At 56.5% G+C, this 19,228-nt stretch overlaps 1 protein-coding gene across 3 annotated transcripts in view; it reads left to right on the top strand.

Annotated features, from left to right (window-relative positions):
* The window catches only part of H6PD (hexose-6-phosphate dehydrogenase/glucose 1-dehydrogenase), a 34,808-nt gene extending 19,371 nt beyond the window's left edge, over nt 1-15,437 (top strand). For all 3 annotated transcript variants that reach the window (XM_061185017.1, XM_061185018.1, XM_061185016.1), the window contains 3 exons: nt 382-499; nt 11,820-12,089; nt 13,347-15,437. In XM_061185017.1, coding sequence (XP_061041000.1) covers nt 382-499; nt 11,820-12,089; nt 13,347-14,710 — 1,752 coding nt within the window. In that variant the 3' untranslated portion in view covers nt 14,711-15,437. The remainder of the gene's footprint in view (nt 1-381; nt 500-11,819; nt 12,090-13,346) is intronic.
* The last annotated feature ends 3,791 nt before the right edge of the window (nt 15,438-19,228 follow it).

Raw genomic sequence — 19,228 nt, 5'->3', positions numbered from 1 at the left:
GCCCATCCTGGTAGGTTTTTTCTCTTGTTTATGGGAGAAATTAGAAAAAAAACCAAAACTGGATGGTATTCAGTTTGAAGCTTTTCTTGCTCCATTTTTAGTGTTAAAATATCTCTTTTATTAAAAATTGATGATAATAGAAGATAGAGAATCCTTAAATATTTTCTTTCTTTGCAAAATAAAAAGCTGGTAACCCTGTATAGGTTACTGAGAGGTTTTTGGAGTCCTTACTGGGCTGTGAAGCCCTGGCGTCCAGGGACTGTTGCACCAGAGAGCGTCTCTTCTGAGCAGGGGGTAGAGAGGCTGGGGGCCCTTCCTTGGGTCAGGATTCCCTCTTCGTCCTGAGAGGAACCACAGCACCACAGTCTCCTTCCCTGGCAGGTGGTGGCCCAGATCCTGCCTTTCCGAGACCAGAACCGCAAGGCCCTGGACGGCCTCTGGAACCGGTACCACGTGGAGCGGGTGGAGATCATCATGAAGGAGACCGTGGACGCAGAAGGTGTGTGCGTGGTCGCTGGCCCGCGTCTGTTGTGAGGCGTCGGCCCGCAGGACTGGAGGGTCTGCCTGGCCCCCACGCCTTGGCCGGTGCTTCTCAGAGGGAAGCTTCTGCGGGTGTGTGGTCTCCTTCCAGGACCTGCCGTGTGCCCAGCTCTGGGTCATGCCACACCCCAGGGTGCCTGCAGGCAACCCCCACGTGGTCATTGCTGCCCTTAGGGAGCATGCAGTCCCGTTAAGTAGACTTGGCCCAGGTGCTGAAACACTGGCTGGCAACGAACCCTGGGAGGTCAGCTGGCTTTCCTGGGAGTGTGGTGGAGACCGGCAGCCGGCACGAGGGCTCCCGGGCTTGTATTCAGTACTGGCACCAGCGGCTCCCTCGGCCTTCTCCTCCCTCCCCTGCTCGCCTCCCGTCCCTCCTGTGCGTTCGTTCTCAGCTCGCTGGTCACTTTGTTGGGGAGCCTCTGCTGACCGTCCTGACAAGGTCCGCTCCTGCCGCACACTCAGAGCGCACGTGCCTCCCGTCCCTGCCCCTCTGCGCTCTTGGCCTCGTCTCATCCCCGCCCCGTCTGTCTTTCCCAGCTCCTCGCTGGCACCTGGCACGCACCTGGGAAGTGCTGACCAAACACCGCAGGAATGAGCGGTGTTGACCTGGGAGTAGGGACACCTGAGTGTCAGGCCTGTCTCTGCGTCCGAGCGACCTCAGCACGTCCATTCCTGTCCCTCATCTGTGAGGCCAGCGGGTTGTGTCGACAACAGCAGCTGAGGCCCCTTTGAGCTCCAGCGTTCTGTGATTCCATCACGTCTTGTGAGCGTTGACTGTGTGTGTTCAAAGCATCGGTTCTTACCCCAAATCGTTAAAGCTCATTCTACTGTTTGCTGATGCCCCCAGTAGCCATATGAGATGGGCACTGTTACCAGCTTCCACCTACAGACGAGGTTTGGTGACGAGCCCAAGGTCACGGCCGGAAGTGGTGGAGCCGGGTCCCGGTCCAGGCAGTCTGGCTCCGGCACCAGGCTCTGCACCACTGCAGCCAGCTCGTCCCCACCACTGTGTCCCGCAGCCTGAGCGGCAGTGCCGGAGGCCGCCGTCCCCACCCCACAGTGTGTGCCTGGGCGGAGGGGAGGGCCCCTCGGGCCTGGATGGGGGACCAGGATGTCTGTCTCTTTCTCTTTCCCTTGGTGACTCTCTTCAGCTTTCTCCCCTTTGTCTTTGAACGTGTGTTTAGCGCTATAGAAGCTCTCTGGGGGCTGCAGTGATAGAGAGGTGTGAAACCCAGCCGCAGTCCCCTGACACCTCAGGGGTTCACTGGGGGAGGTGATATATCAGGACAAGCTCCACAGTGAATGATGCAGCTGGTGCTTTGGGGCCGGGCGGGTGGGGAGGGGAGGAACGGTGGGCTGGGGTGTCAGGCAGGAGGCAGGCCTCGAAGGGCTTTGCTGTCCTTTAGGGGAGCTGGGTTTCTCCATCTGGAACCCATAGGAGAAAAGAGGTGCTCTCCGCACTGCAGCGAGCCTTCGTGGGTCTCGGGGATCCTTCCCAAGCCTCCCACGTTTCCCCTCCTGTCCTCAGCAAGGGCTCAGGCCGTGGGTTTCCTCCTTGTGCCTGTGTGTGTTGGGTGTCCTGGCGGCAGTGAGGGCTGGGCTGCGCCCTGGCTTCATCTGCAGAGAGATGAGCTATAGATCCGGTGCTGAGAGCGTGGGGCGGGATGGGAGGAGGCCTGGCAACCCAGCTGTGGGCCAGGGCCAGGGGCCAGCACCTCTCTGCCTGGGCTTGACACGGGGTCTTCTCTCCTAGCCCATTTCTGGCAACTCCTTCCCGGGCCCACCCCGGGTTGGGGAAGAGCCGTGATGTCTGGAGTTACCAGTTGGCGTCGTTGCCTCTTATTTCTTCCAACCCTGCCACCCCATCCTTCTTGCTATCTGATGTCATTTGCAGGATCCCTGCGGAGCCAGGGGCTAGGCAAACTGCAGGCCTGCTTATCCTTGCGAAGGTACCTTTGGATGTTGGAGAAAGGAAAACAGAAGGCAAAACAGAAAGGCAGGGAGAGGCCTGGGCAGGTCTGTTTGCCACGGCAGGCCTATGGCAGGGAGAGTCTCGGGTTTGAGCGGCAATGTAACAGCCGAGGTCCAGGAAGGAGGGTGGCGCCGCGCCTCTGCCTTCAGGGCTGCTGTGTGTGACCAAAGCTCAGGCCCTGTCGCCTTCGGGGTGTGGGCTCCGAGCAGTGGATCTCACTGCTGCTAACCCCAGAGCACGTGCTGCTTCACCTGGCCCAGAGGCAGAGAGAGACAGAGCAGGGCAGGCGGCGGGGAGCCACCAGCCCTGAGGGGCTTGCAGCCAGAGGGGGATAGTTCAGCCCACTGTCCTTGTCAGAGGTGGCCAGCAGGACTGCAGCTGTTCTGGGTGCTGGGTCTCCCTGGTCGGCCCATTTACCTGCTGGTTGGATACACAGGCATTGATAGTGTATGGTGGGATGACTTCCTGCCTCTGTGCTCATCCCCGCAGGGTGGGGCTGTGGACCTGGGTCCTCGGTAACAGTGAGGACAGAGGGTTCTCTTCTTCTCTCTGTCTGTGTCTGTCTCTTTCCCTCCCTCCCCCCCACCTTCTGTCTGCCTGCCTCTCTTTCCCCTGGGGCTCAGGGACCCAGAATGACAGGGTTCTCTGCATCCCGAGGAAGCGGCCTGGTACAGCCCTGTGGCCCCAGCACGGATCCTTGCTCTCCCCTCTGGGTCCTGTTTTGGAACCCGTCCCCCAGGGAGGTCCTGCAGGAGCTGGGGACCCTGCAGCCGCCCCACCATGGCCAGTAGGCCCTGTCCCAGCACATCAGGGCCTCGGCTGTGCCTCCTCGTGGGGTTGGGGGTGGGAGGCTGCAGGAGGAAAGACTGCCCTCCCCGCTAGAGGTCACAGTGTCTTGATGTCGTTTGATGAGCTCAGCAGGCGAGCTGCCGCAGCAGGACTGAGCATGGCCAGCAAGCGTCCAGGCAGGATTCCGAGCCGCGTGGTCTGACCGTTAAGCAGAAGGACAGAGTGTGGCGGCACTCCCCCTCCCCCATCCCCCTCGCTGACTCCTGTGCCAGGAGGCCCCGGAGGGCCCAGCTCCTGGTGGCAGCCTAGACTGCGGCCTGAGTGCTGGAAAGGGAGGGGCTGCGGGCGCTGGCACGGGGGCTTCTGAGCTGCAAGGTGGTTTGGATGTCTCCCCGACCCCCAGCCCCACCATCCAGGCCCCCAGCTCCCCCGCTCCACGGCCGTGGGAGAGGTTTTTTCTCCTTTTCTGCCGTAGCCTCTGGCCCAGAGGAGTTTGCTGCAGTCAAGGCTACTGCATAGACAGGAGGGGGAGAGAGCAAAGGGGAGGTGGGAGGAGAAGTGGTCCTTCTGCAGCCCCAGCGCCCAGCTTGCTCTCAGCCTCATCTGGGGTACCCCTCTGGGGAGTCCCCATCCAGTGAGCCCCTGAGAGTCACAGAAACCCTGGGTACCTGCCGGGGTCTCCTGAAGCAGCACTCCGGGCCGTCCGAAGAGTGACCTTGGCTGGGCCACTAGCCTGTGTGTGGAGGTGACCCCTGCCGGCCCTCATCGCGGCCACTGGGAAGGGCTCTGCTGAAAGGGGGGCTGGTCGCTCATGGACTGAGGTGCAGCTGTGCAGGCCAGGCTGCCCTTTCTTCCGGGGGTGCTGGGATGTGGTCCCAGGTCGGTGGCCCCTCAGAACCCAAGCTCCTAACCACTGTGCCTGCAGCCTCAGTCTGTCCAGGCCGTCGGCAGTTGGCCTTCCTGCCAGGATGTGCTCGGGCCGTCTCTCTGCTGCCCTAGATTCCCCTCTGGCTGGAAGGCTCTTTTTTTTTTGGCAGGAGAAAGCAGGGAGACTTCCTGAGGACAGTGTAGCTGTCACTGCTTTGGGAGGGTCCCTGTTCTGACACTGGCATGATGCACGTTGACCTCTGAGGGTTGGACTGATCATTCCGTACCCCTCCCTGAGGGACCAAGGCAGCCAGCATCCTCCCAGGTACGCACCAGCTGTCTTGCCTCCCAGCCTGGTGTGTGAGGAGGGGCTGAGAGGTCGCTCAGCTCCCCTTCCAGCCGTCTGTAGGGCTGTCTGCAAGGTGAGCCCAGGGCAGCTGCCGGGCCTCCAGCCCGTGGTCCCTCACTCTCCTTGGCCCTCCGCCTTTTTATTTTTAGCGGTCCCAGAAGCTACTGGTAGAGATGGCAGCTGGCTTTTAGTTTTTTTTTTGTTTTGCTGGGAAAATCCGGATCTCCCACAGTGTGGAGGCAATGAGGAGGGGGTTTCTGGTCCCAGATCTGAAGGCTTCATCTTCAGCACAGTCTCTACATAATGATGGTAACCCCTGTTACCTCTCTCTTGGGATTGTTTTAAGGATTAAAGCGGATAATGTGCATAGAAATACTCTACAAATGGAGATGCTGTTCTCCTTCCAGGTTGGCAGGGAGCGGGGAAGCAGCAGTGTTCTCCGTCTCTCTGGGCTCGACGTGGCTTGTAGGTGACTTGTGTTGGGTTATATAAAGACCCGTAATTGATCTGCCATTCTCTTACGTCCATTTTTCACATAATATTCTCTCTCTCTCTCACTTACATATGTATTTAAATTTCCATGTATTGACAATTTGTGTAATATATACCTTTCAGTAGCTCTGTGTTTCTGTTCAATTCTGTTTATATCACAGAATATGAATTATTCTATTATTAGGCATCTCAGTTTCCACTTTTTGCTATTTTAAATAGTACTTGGCACGCTTAAAAAAAAATTAAGATATGATTGACATACCATAAAATTTACCCTTTTTTAAAGCGTACAATTCAGTAGTTTTCAATATATTCACACAGTCACGCAACCATTGTCTAATTCTAGAACATTTATGAGTGTTCTAAAAAGTATTTCTTCTTAAAGTATACTTCTGAAGTGGAATGACTAGGCCAGAAGGGTGAAAACGACTTCATGGCGGTTATTACATCTTATCGGACTGTTTTCCAGAAAATTCGCAACAGCAGCATCCATCGCTAGTGGTATTCCTACAGCTTTGCCCACATCGGGCGCCCCCGTCTCCCCTGTCCCTGCCGGTTTGGTAGGTTTGCAGCAGCTCTTCTCAGGTGTGGGGGACACAGCTGCTTCTGCCTCACGTGGGGCGCCGCCCCGTGAGGTTTCGAAGGGCAGCACGACCAAGGGGCAAAGTGACGGGGCTCCCGTGCTTGTGACCCTGTGACTTGGACGAGCTCTGGGTTTCAACAGTTTGGGAGCCAAGTTCATAGGGGTCTTTGTTCCTGTCGTCCCACCTGGTCCTGCTTTATTCTGTCCTTGTTCATGTATTGATGGGTTTTTACCCCTCAGCTTTCAACCTAGGAAGGATGCTAGGAGTCATTATGGATCATTTTCAGGAAAAATCAGACCACAATAACTGGTGGTAACCAGAAGAAATCACATTGTTGGGTGCCGTCAGGAGGACCAGCCCCTACCTTCCTCTCCCTGCCTGTCCTCTCCCCCATGAGGTGCCAGCCCTGGGCCTGATCACTCCACGTTAACTGGAAGTACAGCTAAGCAGGAAAGGATCAAAGTCCACAAACGTATGGGCTGTGCTAAACACAGGCGCACCTCCACCCCATCCCGAAGCTTGAAATTAAGGAATGAAGGAAGCTCTCTTTTACACAGCGGGTAGCAAACCTATGAATGCGTTCTCCCCAGGAGTGAGAGAGGATAAAAATAGGAAGGGGGCCACTTAGGGATTTGCTGAACTAATGACTAGTAAGAAGATAACAGGGCTTTTTAAGACTCTGCTGTGTTCTCTCCATAAAGAATTCATCTGTTCTCAAAGCTTTAATTATCCTCTTTACACTCTTTAATCTCCTGTATTTCACTGATTCTAAGACACACATTTTTACATATTTGAACCTCTGTAAAGTTGGGTTTGCCATTGATGGGGTGATATCGTTGAATTGGCAGCCTGTTTCTTAGTGGTGACAAAATAATGATGCTTTCACCATCATTGGCATCTTTGATGTGATGAGATTTAGTCTATCTCCAGCATTCATTGCCTTTCCAAGCCCAGCTACCCTTGAGATATTTTCACTGGATGTGTATCACCATGTCAGACCCAGCAGATTTAGAACTTAAACCATCATTGCATTTTTCTCATGAAGTACCGTCTGCTTTTTCTAACTTCTTTATTTTCAAATGGTGACCATTCTCTGAGTTGCCCAGCTGGTAGCCTTTCTCTCACAGCCCCTGTAATAATAATGCTGGCCAATGTTTATTAGTGTTTCCTGCATGCCAGGCACTGTTCCAAGCCCCATTAATCCTCACAGCAGCCCTACAAGGCAGGTACTGTGACCAGTCCTCTTTTATATGTGATGTAGAGCCACTCGCCCGGGGTCACAGGGCTGAAAGATGGCAGAGTGGGTACTTGAACCCGAGCAGCGTGGTTCCAGAGCCTCCAGATCACAACTCTTGCACTGCCTTTCATGGATCCAGCCAGTGACCATGCAGTCTTCACTCGTGCACTGAATAATGTCTCTGTGTTTCACTGTTTGCTCTGGCTCCTGTTACTTCCTTTGATTGCAGCAAAAGCTGCCCCGTTGATTTCGTTTCCACCAGTCCCCTCGCTGTTCATCTTGCCAATCAGAGATGGCTTAATCTTCCCACAGCGCCTCCTTCAGGGTTCCACTTCCCTACTCTTAACACCTTTTTAAAAAAAGTTTTTTTGATATACAACTCACATATCATACAGTTCACTTATTTAAAGTTTACAATTCAGTGGGTTTCGGTGTATTCACAGAGCTGTGCATCCGTCGCCACAATCAATTTTAGAACATTTTCATCACCCCGCAAAAGAAGCTCTGCACCTCTGAGTTCCCCCTGCCCCCAACCCCTGGCAACTGTTAACTTACTCTCTGTCTCTGTGCATTTGCCTATTCTGGACATTTCATGTAAATAGAATATACCATATGTGACTTCCTGTGTCTGGCCTCTCTCACTGAGCGTAATGTTTTCAAGGTTCTCTGTGTCAGTGCTTCATTTCTTTTTCTTGCTGAATTACATTCTGTTGTGTGGATGGATGTACCACATTTTATCCATTTATCGGTGGACATTTGGGTTGTTTCTACTTTTTGGCTATTGTGAAGGGAACTTTATTTTTATTTATTTATTTATTTTTGGCTGCGTTGGGTCTTCGTCGCTGTGCGCGGGCTTTCTCTAGTTGCGGCAAGTGGGGGCTACTTTTCGTTGCGGTGCGCGGGCTTCTCATTGCGGGGGCTTCTCTTGTTGCGGAGCACCGGCTCTAGGCATGCGGGCTTCAGTAGTTGTGGCTCGTGGGCTCTAGAGCGCAGGCTCAGTAGTTGTGGCGCACGGGCTTAGTTGCTCTGTGGCATGTGGGATCTTCCTGGACCAGGGCTCGAACCCGTGTCCCCTGCAGGCGGATTCTTAACCACTACGTCACCAGGGAAGCCCTCGGCTATTGTGAATAACGCTGCTCTGAACATTCATGTACAAGTTTTTACATGGACATATGTTTTCATTTCTCTTGGGTATGCACCTAGGAGTGGAATTGCTGGATCATATAGTAACTCTGTTTAACTGGTGAGGTCGAGAACTTTTAATAGCTCCTCAAACCCCTCCGTCTAGTTTCCAAAGCCCTTTCCATCTGTTCTCGATATCTGCTATTCCAAATCACAACCTGGCCGCTTCTGCCAGACCAGGCTCACCCTCACCGTCTGACCTGCGTGTCGGGGCCTCTGATCTCCAGCTCATGCTTCTCACCCCAACTAGGACATGGTCCAGGGGCAGAGTCAGCCCACACATATATTTCTTTGAGACACACAGCGGTTTAAAAAATCTGAATTATTTGTGCAAGTGAGATTATACTTAATGATCCAGATTTTCATGTTCTCTAAAAATTGCAAGATTTGGTCACCGTGGGCCCACATACCTGTGAGGTACCCCCTGCCTGACTGCAGCTGAGGGACACAGCCCTACCTTGTCCTTCTCACACCTTTCCTGGCCTGCTAGGTGCTGGGGTCCCTGACCTCTTACCTAGACCCATCCCTCCACCACCCAGCTCGGCTTGCTGCTTTGACCATCGTGCTCCACTTCTGAAAGCCGCTGGAGCTGGTGCTGCTCAGCTCCACACAGGCGGCTGTTTAGATGGGAGTGCCAGGCAGCTACAGGGGCGCTGTGACGGCACTGAGAATTGCAGGCTCTGGGGCCAGCTGCCTGGGTCAGATCTCATTTTTACCCCCTTATACCAGCTGTGTGACCTTGGGCCAGTTACCTGACTTCTCTGAACCTCAGTTTCCTTACATTTTAAAATGGGGGTAGCAGTAGGACCCCTTTATCTGTTGTTACTGTGAGGGGTAAATGGACTGATATACATGTTATTATCAATATTATCGTTACTGTCTTTTTCCTGATGTCTTCTCAGTGATAGTGTGCAAACTTTGGAGACCAGACCGCGGCGGGGCCGGGAGCTCAGCCATGGCTTCTCAGCGGCGGGCACGCTGGGCTGCTTGTCCTGTGCGTCTGGGGTTCTGCCTCCTCAGCCAGAGCTGCAGCCCCACGCTCCACCCCTAAGGACGAGGGCACCTTCCCACGAGCCGGCTGTGGGCCTCACTTCCTGCCCTGCAGTGCTGGTGCCGCCACCAGGCCTGGCCTGTGGGGCTGAACTCAGGGCAGGTGGTCCCTGCTCAGCATCCAGCTGGCTCGAGAGAGATGGCGAGCCCGGTCAGGGCAGGTGGGCCGGGCAGGTCTGAACCGGGAGCCACTTCTTTTTGTTTGTTTGAATTAAATATTGACCGGATAAAAAAGAATGCTTACACAATCTAGGGAAGATATGCAAAACTATGATGTGACGAATGCCGGGGTACCTGCCAACCTTGTGTCCCTCCCCCAAATTCTATCCCAGTCCCCGTCCTTTGCGTTCCAAGTTTCAGGTGGACTTTCCCCTTGCTTCTCTTTCTTGTTTCTATGTGTGTCCGGTTCCCTAAACAACGTGCTGTTTCATTTCGAAGAGCCGTCACACTGTGTGTGTGTGAGAGTTGAGTCTTTCTGTCCCTTTAACCTGCATTCACCATAATCTCTCCAGATCAGTCTTCTAATAACTGACTTTATTTCCAGCTGTTCCTAATCCATAAAACCCATCTATGGAATTTCTAATTTCCCCTTATATTTTTCATTGATTGAAATTCTGTTTATTCTGGTCATTTTATGTCATATTTTCAAATTTAATTTTTATCAAAGCAGTCAGGTTTCTTTCTCTCAGCAGTGTGCCTTTGAGGGTGATTCCTGACGACACGTGTGTGTTCACTTTCTCGGCCATACAGTGTTCTGCGATGTGACTGCAGCAGTGCATCTGGTGCTCGGGACGCAGCAGGGAGCAGACAGATGCAGTCCTACTTTGATGGAGCTTCAAGGGTGCCAGCGAAGAGAGATAAACAGGCACCAAGTTAGTCAGGTGAACTGGCCAAAGACAGGACCCCCAGGAGGGGAGGCCAAGAGGTCGGTAAAAATCTCCTAGAAGCTGAGACCTGAAGGAAGAGTAGGAGCTGCTGGGTGGGAGAGCTGATCCCATGTTATAGGTGATGCTCGGGAACCTTGGATAAATGACTGCTCTTCCTATTGTGATGTCACCTTTTTCGGTATGTAAGGCTGTGATTGGCCCAAATCTTGGCAAGTCAGCTGAATGTGAACATGTCGTCTGAGCTGTTGTGCATTTGAACCCTAAGCCTTTAGACCATTGCGTTGTATGTATTTGAGTCACTGATGATCAGAGTTCATGCCGAGGTCTGGAGGAGGGAGAGTAATGTGTGTGGTTGACCAGCTCCTGACTCGGCTCATCCTAGCCCTGGGCCTCTGATTCTTTCCTCTCATGTAGAGCCAGGACAGTCGTGGTACCCGCCGTGCGGGATCTCGTGGGTGTGACGGGGACAGTCGTGGTACCCGCCGTGCGGGATCTCGTGGATGTGACCGGGGGGCGGTGCCTAGCATCTCCGCACTGTCCCAGGCACAGCAGGTGTCGGTGTTGTCACTGCCAGGCTCTGTGATCAGTGTTCTGTGTCTCACCCTCTTTTACCCTCTCAGTAACTGTCCACCGGGCAACTTGACGTCTCCACCTGTATGTCTTAAGCTTAAACACACCTAAAACGGAGCTCCTGGTTTCCCCTCCACCAGACCATCCCTCTCCTAGTCTCCTCGTCTCAGTAGATGCCGCCGCTGCCCGTCTTTGCTCAGGCCCGAGTCCTAGGAGTTGTCTTTGGTCCCTCCCTTGCTCGTGCTTACCCGCATCGGTCGGCGGGTCCAGTCAGTTCTGACACCAGAAGGGACCGTCTGCTCCCTCCAGCTGCCTTTTTGATGCCACTTTAGTCCAGGCCCCACTGTCTCCCCTGGGCAACCGCACAGCCTTCTCCTCGGTCTCCTCTTTCTGTAGCCACTCTCCCCGCAGCAGGCCGGGCGGCCGTGAATGTACGGAAGATCTTGATGTTTGCTGCTTCAGACCCTCCAGTGGCTTCCCCTGAGCTTAGAAACAAGTCCAGCCTCGTCCCCTGGTGCTACGAGCCCTGCCCTCCTGCCTGCTCTCTCCCGCTCACCTCCTTCTGGACGCGTGGCAGCCGAGCTTGTTCCTGCCTCAAGGCTTTTCCTCTCGAAGCTCCCCTTCATCTGGAATGTTCTCCCCAGCTTCTTGCAGGGCTGCCTCTTCAGGTCTCAGAGGGGCCCGCCCGTTACCCTCTGTCATGAGCTCTGTCTGTAATGTCTTTATTGGCTTTTCTCCCTCCCATCTTCCCTCCCTCCCTCCCTCCCTCCCACTCACTGTAAGCTGTGGGCAAGGACCTGTCTGTTGCCCGGCGCCTCGTGCGCTTGGTAGGGGGTGGCAGTGAGCCCCATTTGATGGCAGGATGCAGAGCAGAGACTCAGAAGTCAGGTAACTAACTCATCAGGGTCGTGCGCTAGCAGGCCACCCAGGCCCTCGCTGTAATGCGCAGGGCCAGACCTGCTGGCCAGGGCCCAGGATCCACGAATGCAGTCTGGCTTCTGCGGGGACCAGAGCCTTACCCACGCAGATGCCTGGAGACGCCCAAGGGGTGTGACACCTTCTGGTAGAATGGTTCTCTTTGAAGGGAGGTGGCTCAGAGACGCCTGCCCTCCCTCCTTCCCCTGTTCTGCTCCGTAGCCCACTCTCCGCACTGGGGAGTGTGGCTGCAGGGACCCGAAGCACAGGCGGGGGTCCTGGCACTCGTCAGGGAGGTGGGGCGGGCTCAGCGGCCCTCAGGTCAGGGCCAGCTCTGGTGGAAAAGTTGCCGGGCCCTTACGACCTTCTCCCTCCCGCCGCTCAGGTCGCGCCAGCTTCTACGAGGAGTACGGCGTCATCGGCGATGTCCTGCAGAACCACCTGACCGAGATCCTCATGCTGGTGGCCATGGAGCTGCCCCTCAACATCAGCAGCGCAGAGGCGGTGCTGGGCCACAAGCTCCAGGCCTTCCGGGCCCTGCGGGGCCTGCAGAGGGGCAGTGCTGTCGTGGGCCAGTACCAGGCTTACCGTGGGCAGGTGCGCAGAGAGCTGCAGAAGCCAGACAGCTTCCACAGCCTGACGCCGACGTTTGCAGGTGGGCTCCGGGGCTGGGCACGGGCTGCTGGGCCGCCCCCCACCCATATCCCCCAGACGGAAGCAGTGCTCCCAAACCGGACGCCCTTCAGGTTGGGTTGGAAGGGACTTGAAGTGGGGTTTTCACAAGGGTGCTCAGTGGCGAGGAAGAAATGCCCCTGCCTCTCTGACCTCCCGCCAGCTCAAAGCAGCGGGTCACCTGCTGGCTCCCTCTGGGCGGAGGACACCTCAGTGATGGTCTCCATTCAGTCCACGTCCACGGACCCTGCCAGGGCTCGCCAGTCTGGGCTCAGACCTGGCTTTGCCCTTGTGGAGCTTACATCAGCCCCCAGAGAGGCTGCAGGCCTGCCTGCTGCAGCCGGGGGCACCCCCAGCGGGCAGGCACCACGCTGGTCAGGCAGGTGCCCAGCGGGGCCATCCTCTGGACACTTACACATGCTCAGAGCTTTCTGGGGGAAGCTGGCTCCCTGCCACTGAGATAACAGCCGCCACAGCCAGAGCAGCAGCTGCTCGTCGGGCACTGACCACGTGCCTGGCACTTTATATACATTATCTCATTTAATCCTCACGTGTACAGACGCGTCAGGCAGGTGTGATTATCATCCCCCTCTAGAGGTGAGGAACCGTGAGGCTCAGTCAAGTTGCCAAAACTTGCCCAAGGTCACGCAGAGATAGTATGTGGGAAAACCAGGCTTGGGACTCGAGTCCGGGGGGCACTCGGCGTCCGGCTCTTAGTGCCGTGGTCCCCGCTGCAGGTCTCCTCACCTGCACGGCCGTTCCCCACTGGCCTGTGGCTGAGAACCCTGTCCGCCCTCCCCTTCGCCCTGTATGTGACGGCCTCAGCGTGTCCTGAGTGCTCTGCAAACAGGAAGGAAGTCCGTTTCCCTAGGAACCCACACCCACTCGGTCGGGATCGCCGCTGCCTTGCCCACCCTCCTTGAGACTCTTCTCGGAGCCTCTGGGTGGAGCCTCTCAGCCCAGTTCCCCTTGGCTTGGGGACGGTGACTCTGAGAGGTGCCTCGGGGAGCTGGGGGTCCGAGGTGGCCCCAGAGGCTGCTTTTCAAGCACCGACTGGGAAGAGAAGGTAACAGAAGAGGTGGAAGGTGGGGGTGAGGCTAGCGAGGCCAGGGGTGCCCAGAGGAGGGCTCGGAGAGGGGAAGGCTTGCTGGCAGGAAGGAAAGGAGAGGAAGGCGAGGGGGCCGAGAGGACCTGGTCCTTATGCTGGAGCATCACCTCCACTGTCCCCCTGTCACCCCAGGCATCCTCGTTCACATAGACAACCTTCGCTGGGAGGGGGTCCCTTTCATCCTGATGTCCGGCAAAGCCTTGGATGAGAGAGTGGGCTACGTTCGGATCTTGTTCAAGGACCAGGCGTACTGTGCCCAGAGCGAGAAGCGCTGGGTCCCGGCCCAGAGCCACTGCCTTCCTCAGCAGATCATCTTCTACATTGGCCACGGTGAGCTGGGCAGCCCAGCCGTGCTGGTCAGCAGGAACCTGTTCAGGCCCTCCCTGCCCTCCGCCAGCTGGAAGGAAGTGGAGGGCCAGCCTGGGCTTCGCCTCTTTGGCCGCCCTCTGTCCGATTACTACGCCTACAGCCCTGTGAGGGAGCAGGACGCCTACTCCATCCTCATCTCTCATATCTTCCACCGCCGGAAGGACTCCTTCATCGCCATGGAGAACTTGCTGGCTTCCTGGGTCTTCTGGACGCCCTTGCTGGACAGCCTGGCCCACGAGGTCCCACGCCTCTACCCAGGAGGAGCGGAGAATGGACACCTGTTGGACTTTGAGTTCAGTGGCAGCCACTTGTCCTTCTCCCAGCCACCACTGGAGCAGCTGGTGCCGGGGCCGGATTCTGCTCCGATGCCCAGCGACTTCCAGGTTCTCGGGGCCAAGTACCGAGACAGCCCGCTGATATCGGCCTGGCCGGAGGAGCTGATCGCCAGGCTGGCCGGCGACATCGAGGCTGCAGCTGTGCGGGCTGTGAGGCGCTTTGGCGAGTTCCACCTGGCACTCTCGGGCGGCTCGAGCCCCGTGGCCCTGTTCCAGCAGCTGGCCATGGGGCACTACGGCTTCCCCTGGGCCCACACACACCTGTGGCTGGTGGACGAGCGCTGCGTCCCGCTCTGGGACCCCGAGTCCAACTTCCAGGGCCTGCAGGCTCACCTGCTGCAGCACGTGCGTGTCCCCTACTACAACATCCACCCCATGCCCGTGCACCGGCGCCAGCGGCTCTGTGCCGAGGAGGACCAGGGCGCCCAGGCCTATGCCGAGGAGATCTCCACCCTGGTGACCAACAGCAGCTTCGACCTGGTGCTGCTGGGCATGGGCACCGACGGGCACACGGCCTCCCTCTTCCCTCAGTCACCCGTCGGCCTGGACGGCGAGCAGCTGGTGGTGCTGACCACGAGCCCCTCCGGCCCGCGCCGGCGCATGAGCCTCAGCCTGCCCGTCATCAACCGCGCCCGCCAGGTGGCGGTCCTGGTCATGGGCCGGATGAAGCGCGAGATCGCCCTGCTGGTGAGCCGCGTGGGCCGCGAGCCCAGGAAGTGGCCCATCTCGGGCGTCCGGCCCGAGTCCGGCCAGCTGGTGTGGTACATGGACTACGACGCGTTTCTGGGGTGACGGCGCCTTCGCCCTTCGCTCACCCCCGCGCTTTCCTTCACCCGTCCTCTCTCCGCCCCCTCCGCCCTGCCCCAGCCCGCCTGCCCTGCTCTCTGGAATCTGATGCCTCGTGGTCAGGCTCCCGGAGGCGAAGGACAGAGCCCTTCCCCGGCCCCTGTGACCGTCCCTGCCTAGTGGCGGTGGGTACACACCGGAGCAAGGAAGAAATGGAGTCTCTGCTCTTGAGAAGCTTCGAATCCAAGTCAGGAGAGAAATGTCCACCTTAAGAAAAGACCTGCAGCAGTCACACGTGAACACCAGCCAGCGCAAAATAGGACGGTCTGAAAGCTCCCCGCTTGAGCAGGAATGTGGTGGGCCGAGGTTAACGGGGGGGTTTCCTGCGGGCCGGGACCCTTCGGCCAGCTCTGGTGGAAAAGCAGAACGTGGATGGTAGAAAGCAGGAGCCCAGGCACCAGTGGCCCTGTGCCCCCCACAGAGCAGGCTGCTGGGAGCCCTCCCCTCTCCTCCATCCCCTTCCTCCCGAGCCTCTGACGCAGCCTGCTGTCCTGTCTCCTCCAGGGCCACCTCCACCTGCTCTGCATCTCGGGTGTCTTTCTTTTCAGCCCCGACCATGGAGATCTTCCCACCCCCTCTCTGTTTCTTTGCTGTCCCTCAGATGCCCCATTTATGGACAGATGATGATGACAGCAACACGGTGACAAACAAGATGTTAAAATGGATCCAGAAATCGTGTGACTGTGGTTTGCAGCTCCTTTTCTCAGTAGATGGATTTCTCTGATGGCAGGAGGCTCTGGTTCCCCAGCTCTGTCAGGGAAGACCCCTGCCCCACGCTTGCGCTCCTGTCCCCAGCTAACTCTGCGTGAAACACACTGGAGATAGATGATCAGGCCATTCCAGGGATCCCACATTTAAGAGGGTCCTTTGTGTCTCAGGGGACCTTCCCAGTGAGTGTTTCCTCTCTCGGTGTCCCCTCTTGTTTTACCTGGGAAGATCCAGTTAAATCTTTCTCTGACGGTGACATCTCATTTGGGGGGAGAGATGTGACATCAGGTGATCGCGACCATCCAGGTGCTCTGATCTGACCAGGCTGAGCCAGGCCTCCCTGGTGGGGCCCTGCAGCTCACGTCAGCACTGGCTGCCCACGACCGTCTCAGGGACTTGACTGATGGTCAGCGCCGAGGGAGGCTGCCGCCTGCCCTTCTCATACTACCTCGTGGCGGCATCGGCCTCCTGTCTGCCAGTCCCTCCTGCCAGCGCTCACCTCACCACTAACGCGTTGCTGAAGATCTGGGGGAAACCAACGAGCTTCTTGTTAAGAGTAGGTGGGTGCTCCGCTCCTGAGAAGCCATGGGTCAGTAATACCTGTTTTTCTGAAATCCCCAAGGCAGGGGCGTCTCCAAAATTATTTTTTAAAAAATCAAAATTCTCAGGACACTGTTTTTTTTTTTGGCTGCGTTGGGTCTTCATTGCTGCTCGGGCTTTCTCTAGTTGGGGCGAGCGGGGACTACTCTTCGTTGTGGTGCACTGGCTTCTCGTTGCGGAGCAGGGGCTCTAGGCGTGTGGGCTTCAGTAGTTGTGGCACGCGGGCTCAGTTGTGGTACGTGGGCTCAGTAGTTGTGGCACGCGGCTCTAGAGCACAGGCTCAGTAGTTGTGGCGCACGGGCTTAGTTGCTCCGCGGCACGTGGGATCTTTCTGGACCAGGGCTCGAACTTGTGTCCCCTGCATTGGCAGGCGGATTCTTATTAACCACTGAGCCACCAGGGAAGCCCTCTCAGGACACATTTAATTTTTATTTCAACTTCCCACATAGCCATGTCCCCAAGATATGTCAATAAAGGATAAGACAGGTATTTCCGTGTAACTGTTTCCCCATCTTATAGTCACATTTTGTATCAGGCAGATATATCTGATCAGGCAGATACAAGTGTCAAGGTCACAACAAGGGCTTTCCAGGGTGAGTAGAAGCATCATGAAATCTGTTTCTCTACATTTGATTGTTGACACTTTCTTCAAGGCAGTTTACACTTCTTCAAGAATTTAAAAGAGTTCTTGCTGTGATTTGAGATGTGTGCGTGTGAGGTGGGCGCTGGCCGGGGGCCCTGCACCTGTTGAAATTTGGCTTCCCCTGGTCTCCAACGACCCGGTCCAGACAGGACATCTCTCTTTAGGCCAAGAGAGCTCACCTTGGCCAAACAGAGCACAGTGCCGGGGTCAGGAAGTCTCCTCCCTTTCTGAAGAGTCAGCATTTTAGCTTTGATGCACCTGGTGGGCCGGCCTGCGGGAGCGGACACGTGGTTGTCGGCCGAGTGCCGCCTCTGGCCACGTGGGGGCGCCCTCGCGCCATCCCTGCTGTCTGGAGCGCGGAGGCGTTTCCCCTCCGCGCAGGTTCCTGCGCTTCCCCAGCCCCTTGGCTCTGGGCAACGCCCCCACCCCCACTCCCCCCGCCCCCTGCCCCCGCCCCCGCCGTTGTTCTTTAGGAACTTCTTCCTCTGCGAGAAAGAAAGGGACCTCCACGTACCTGAGTGTCACTGCAAGACCATTTCTGAATAATAGTGAGTCACTTCGGGCCTGAGCCTGGCACGTCCTATTTTCAGAGGAGTGCCTTGCCTCAAAATGTACTTTCATCTGTGGAGAGCGCCTCTAGGGGCAGGGGCGGGTTTCCTTTCCGGAATCAAGTGCTGTCTTAAAGTCACACCAGGAAGATCCACTGGGAGACACCGACGTATTCCTGCTTCCACCTGCTCCCTTTCCCCTTTCCCTCCCTTGCCCTGTGACGGTGGTTTTCAAACTGTTTGGATCATGATCCACAGCAGAAAACGCACTTTACGTCATGAGTCAGTGCTCACATTCATGCATGAATCTACGTCTCAAGCAAAAGTTTCATAAAGGAATTCTCACTCTGAGAATTCAAGATACCTTCTCTAATTCTTATTTTTAAAAATGCTGCTTGTAATTTGCTAAATTGAGTTGATACACAGTTTGAAAAGTGCTGCTCTCATCTGACTTTACCCTGCTGTGTAAGCCGAGGCCCCAGGGTTTGGAAGGGAGCACGCGAGCCCAGCTCACACAGGGGATGCTCATGACCGCACTGGGACTGGTACCCAGGCTTTCCGTTCCTGCAGCTTCACGCCTCAGACCAGTCTCAGGTGCTGCTACTCCAGCCTCTGTGGTGGGATGCTTGCTTCCTCCATCACGAGGGAGGGGAGGAGCAGGTGTTGGAGACAAGGTGACCAGAGCCATGGGGCTTGTGGGAGCGATGACGATGTGCCCTTTACAGAAGGGTGATACGTACCAGGCTCAGTACTAAAGGCTTTGCACTGTGTGGCCTTGTTTAATCTTTACGACAATCCTGTGAGGAGGTGGAGGGATCCTGATTTACCAATGATTTTGAAACTGAAACTGGAGTTGTCTAATGACAACAGGCCAGTTGTTCTAAGCCAGACGTGGACCCCAGGCCTTCAGGGTTCTAGACGTGTGCTCCCAGCCACGCTGTGCTGCCACCACCTCCCCAGGGAGCTCGGTGCAGCCGTGTTTCCCAGAACCCAGGCTCTCGGAGCAGACCCCACGTCAGAGGCCCTGTGGGCCTGTGAAAGGCAGCAGGGCCCCTCCTCCCGGAAGCCGGCTCAAATCCCCGTCTCTAGAGCAGGCATTACTACCATTAGCTGTAGGGAAAGAATTTGGGACTTTCCGGGTTGCTGTAAGCTAGATTCTGATTTTGCTCCGGGAGCAAAGTTTTCTGTTAACCACAAGTTTGAAGAGTCCTGTTGACCTGCCCGGCTTCTCACTTCTCTGCAGGCAGTGCTTTCTTCCCAGTCCTGGGCCTCCCGCGGGGCGGCACAACCCAAGCTCTCTGCCAGCGGCCGCTGTTCCAGAATACTCCCTGGAGGGCCGCTGCTCCAGAGCACAGGGCTTGGTCTCCCTGGTCTGGGAGCTTCCCCCTCCCCGTTTGTACAGAGAGCTGGGGATGGTGTGACTGAGAAAGGGAGGGAGACGCTTCTGCAGAACCTCAAGGGGCAGTTTCCTACAAGTTAGTTTTCAGAAATGAGTTTTTTTTTTCCCTCGACAAAAATACATGCAACCTCGCAGGAGCAGCTTCTGCATCAGCTTTACCAGCTCTATTTTTATCCTTAGGAGACGGGCCCTGCGGACCTCAGTCCATTGGTAGAGAAGCTGCCTGGCAGCGTGTCCGTGTCAGAGAATGAGCAAGTCACAGGAAAGGCCAGTGGTGACACGAGGGGGAGTTGGCCGTGGTGGCAGGCCCACATGATCAGCGCCCGCCTGCCCCGCAAACATAGACTCTGGGGAGCGGGGAGGCCTTGGGAGGCTGCCCGTGTGGCCCGCGTGGCCCACCAGGGGCTGTGCCCTCCCCCCCCGCCCCACCTGCTGAGCTGAACAGCAGCCCCATGCCCTCAGCCCTCGCACGGCGCTGCTCTGGGCGCCGCAGACCTCGGGGCTGTAGCTGAGCACATGGCAGTCGAGGTGCTCGCTTTGTTCAGGGAGATTTCCATGAGGAGGAG

Source organism: Eubalaena glacialis, chromosome 3, assembly GCF_028564815.1.
Source record: "Eubalaena glacialis isolate mEubGla1 chromosome 3, mEubGla1.1.hap2.+ XY, whole genome shotgun sequence".
NCBI classification, from domain to species: Eukaryota; Metazoa; Chordata; class Mammalia; order Artiodactyla; family Balaenidae; genus Eubalaena; species Eubalaena glacialis.
This window is presented reverse-complemented; position numbering and strand designations above follow the sequence as displayed.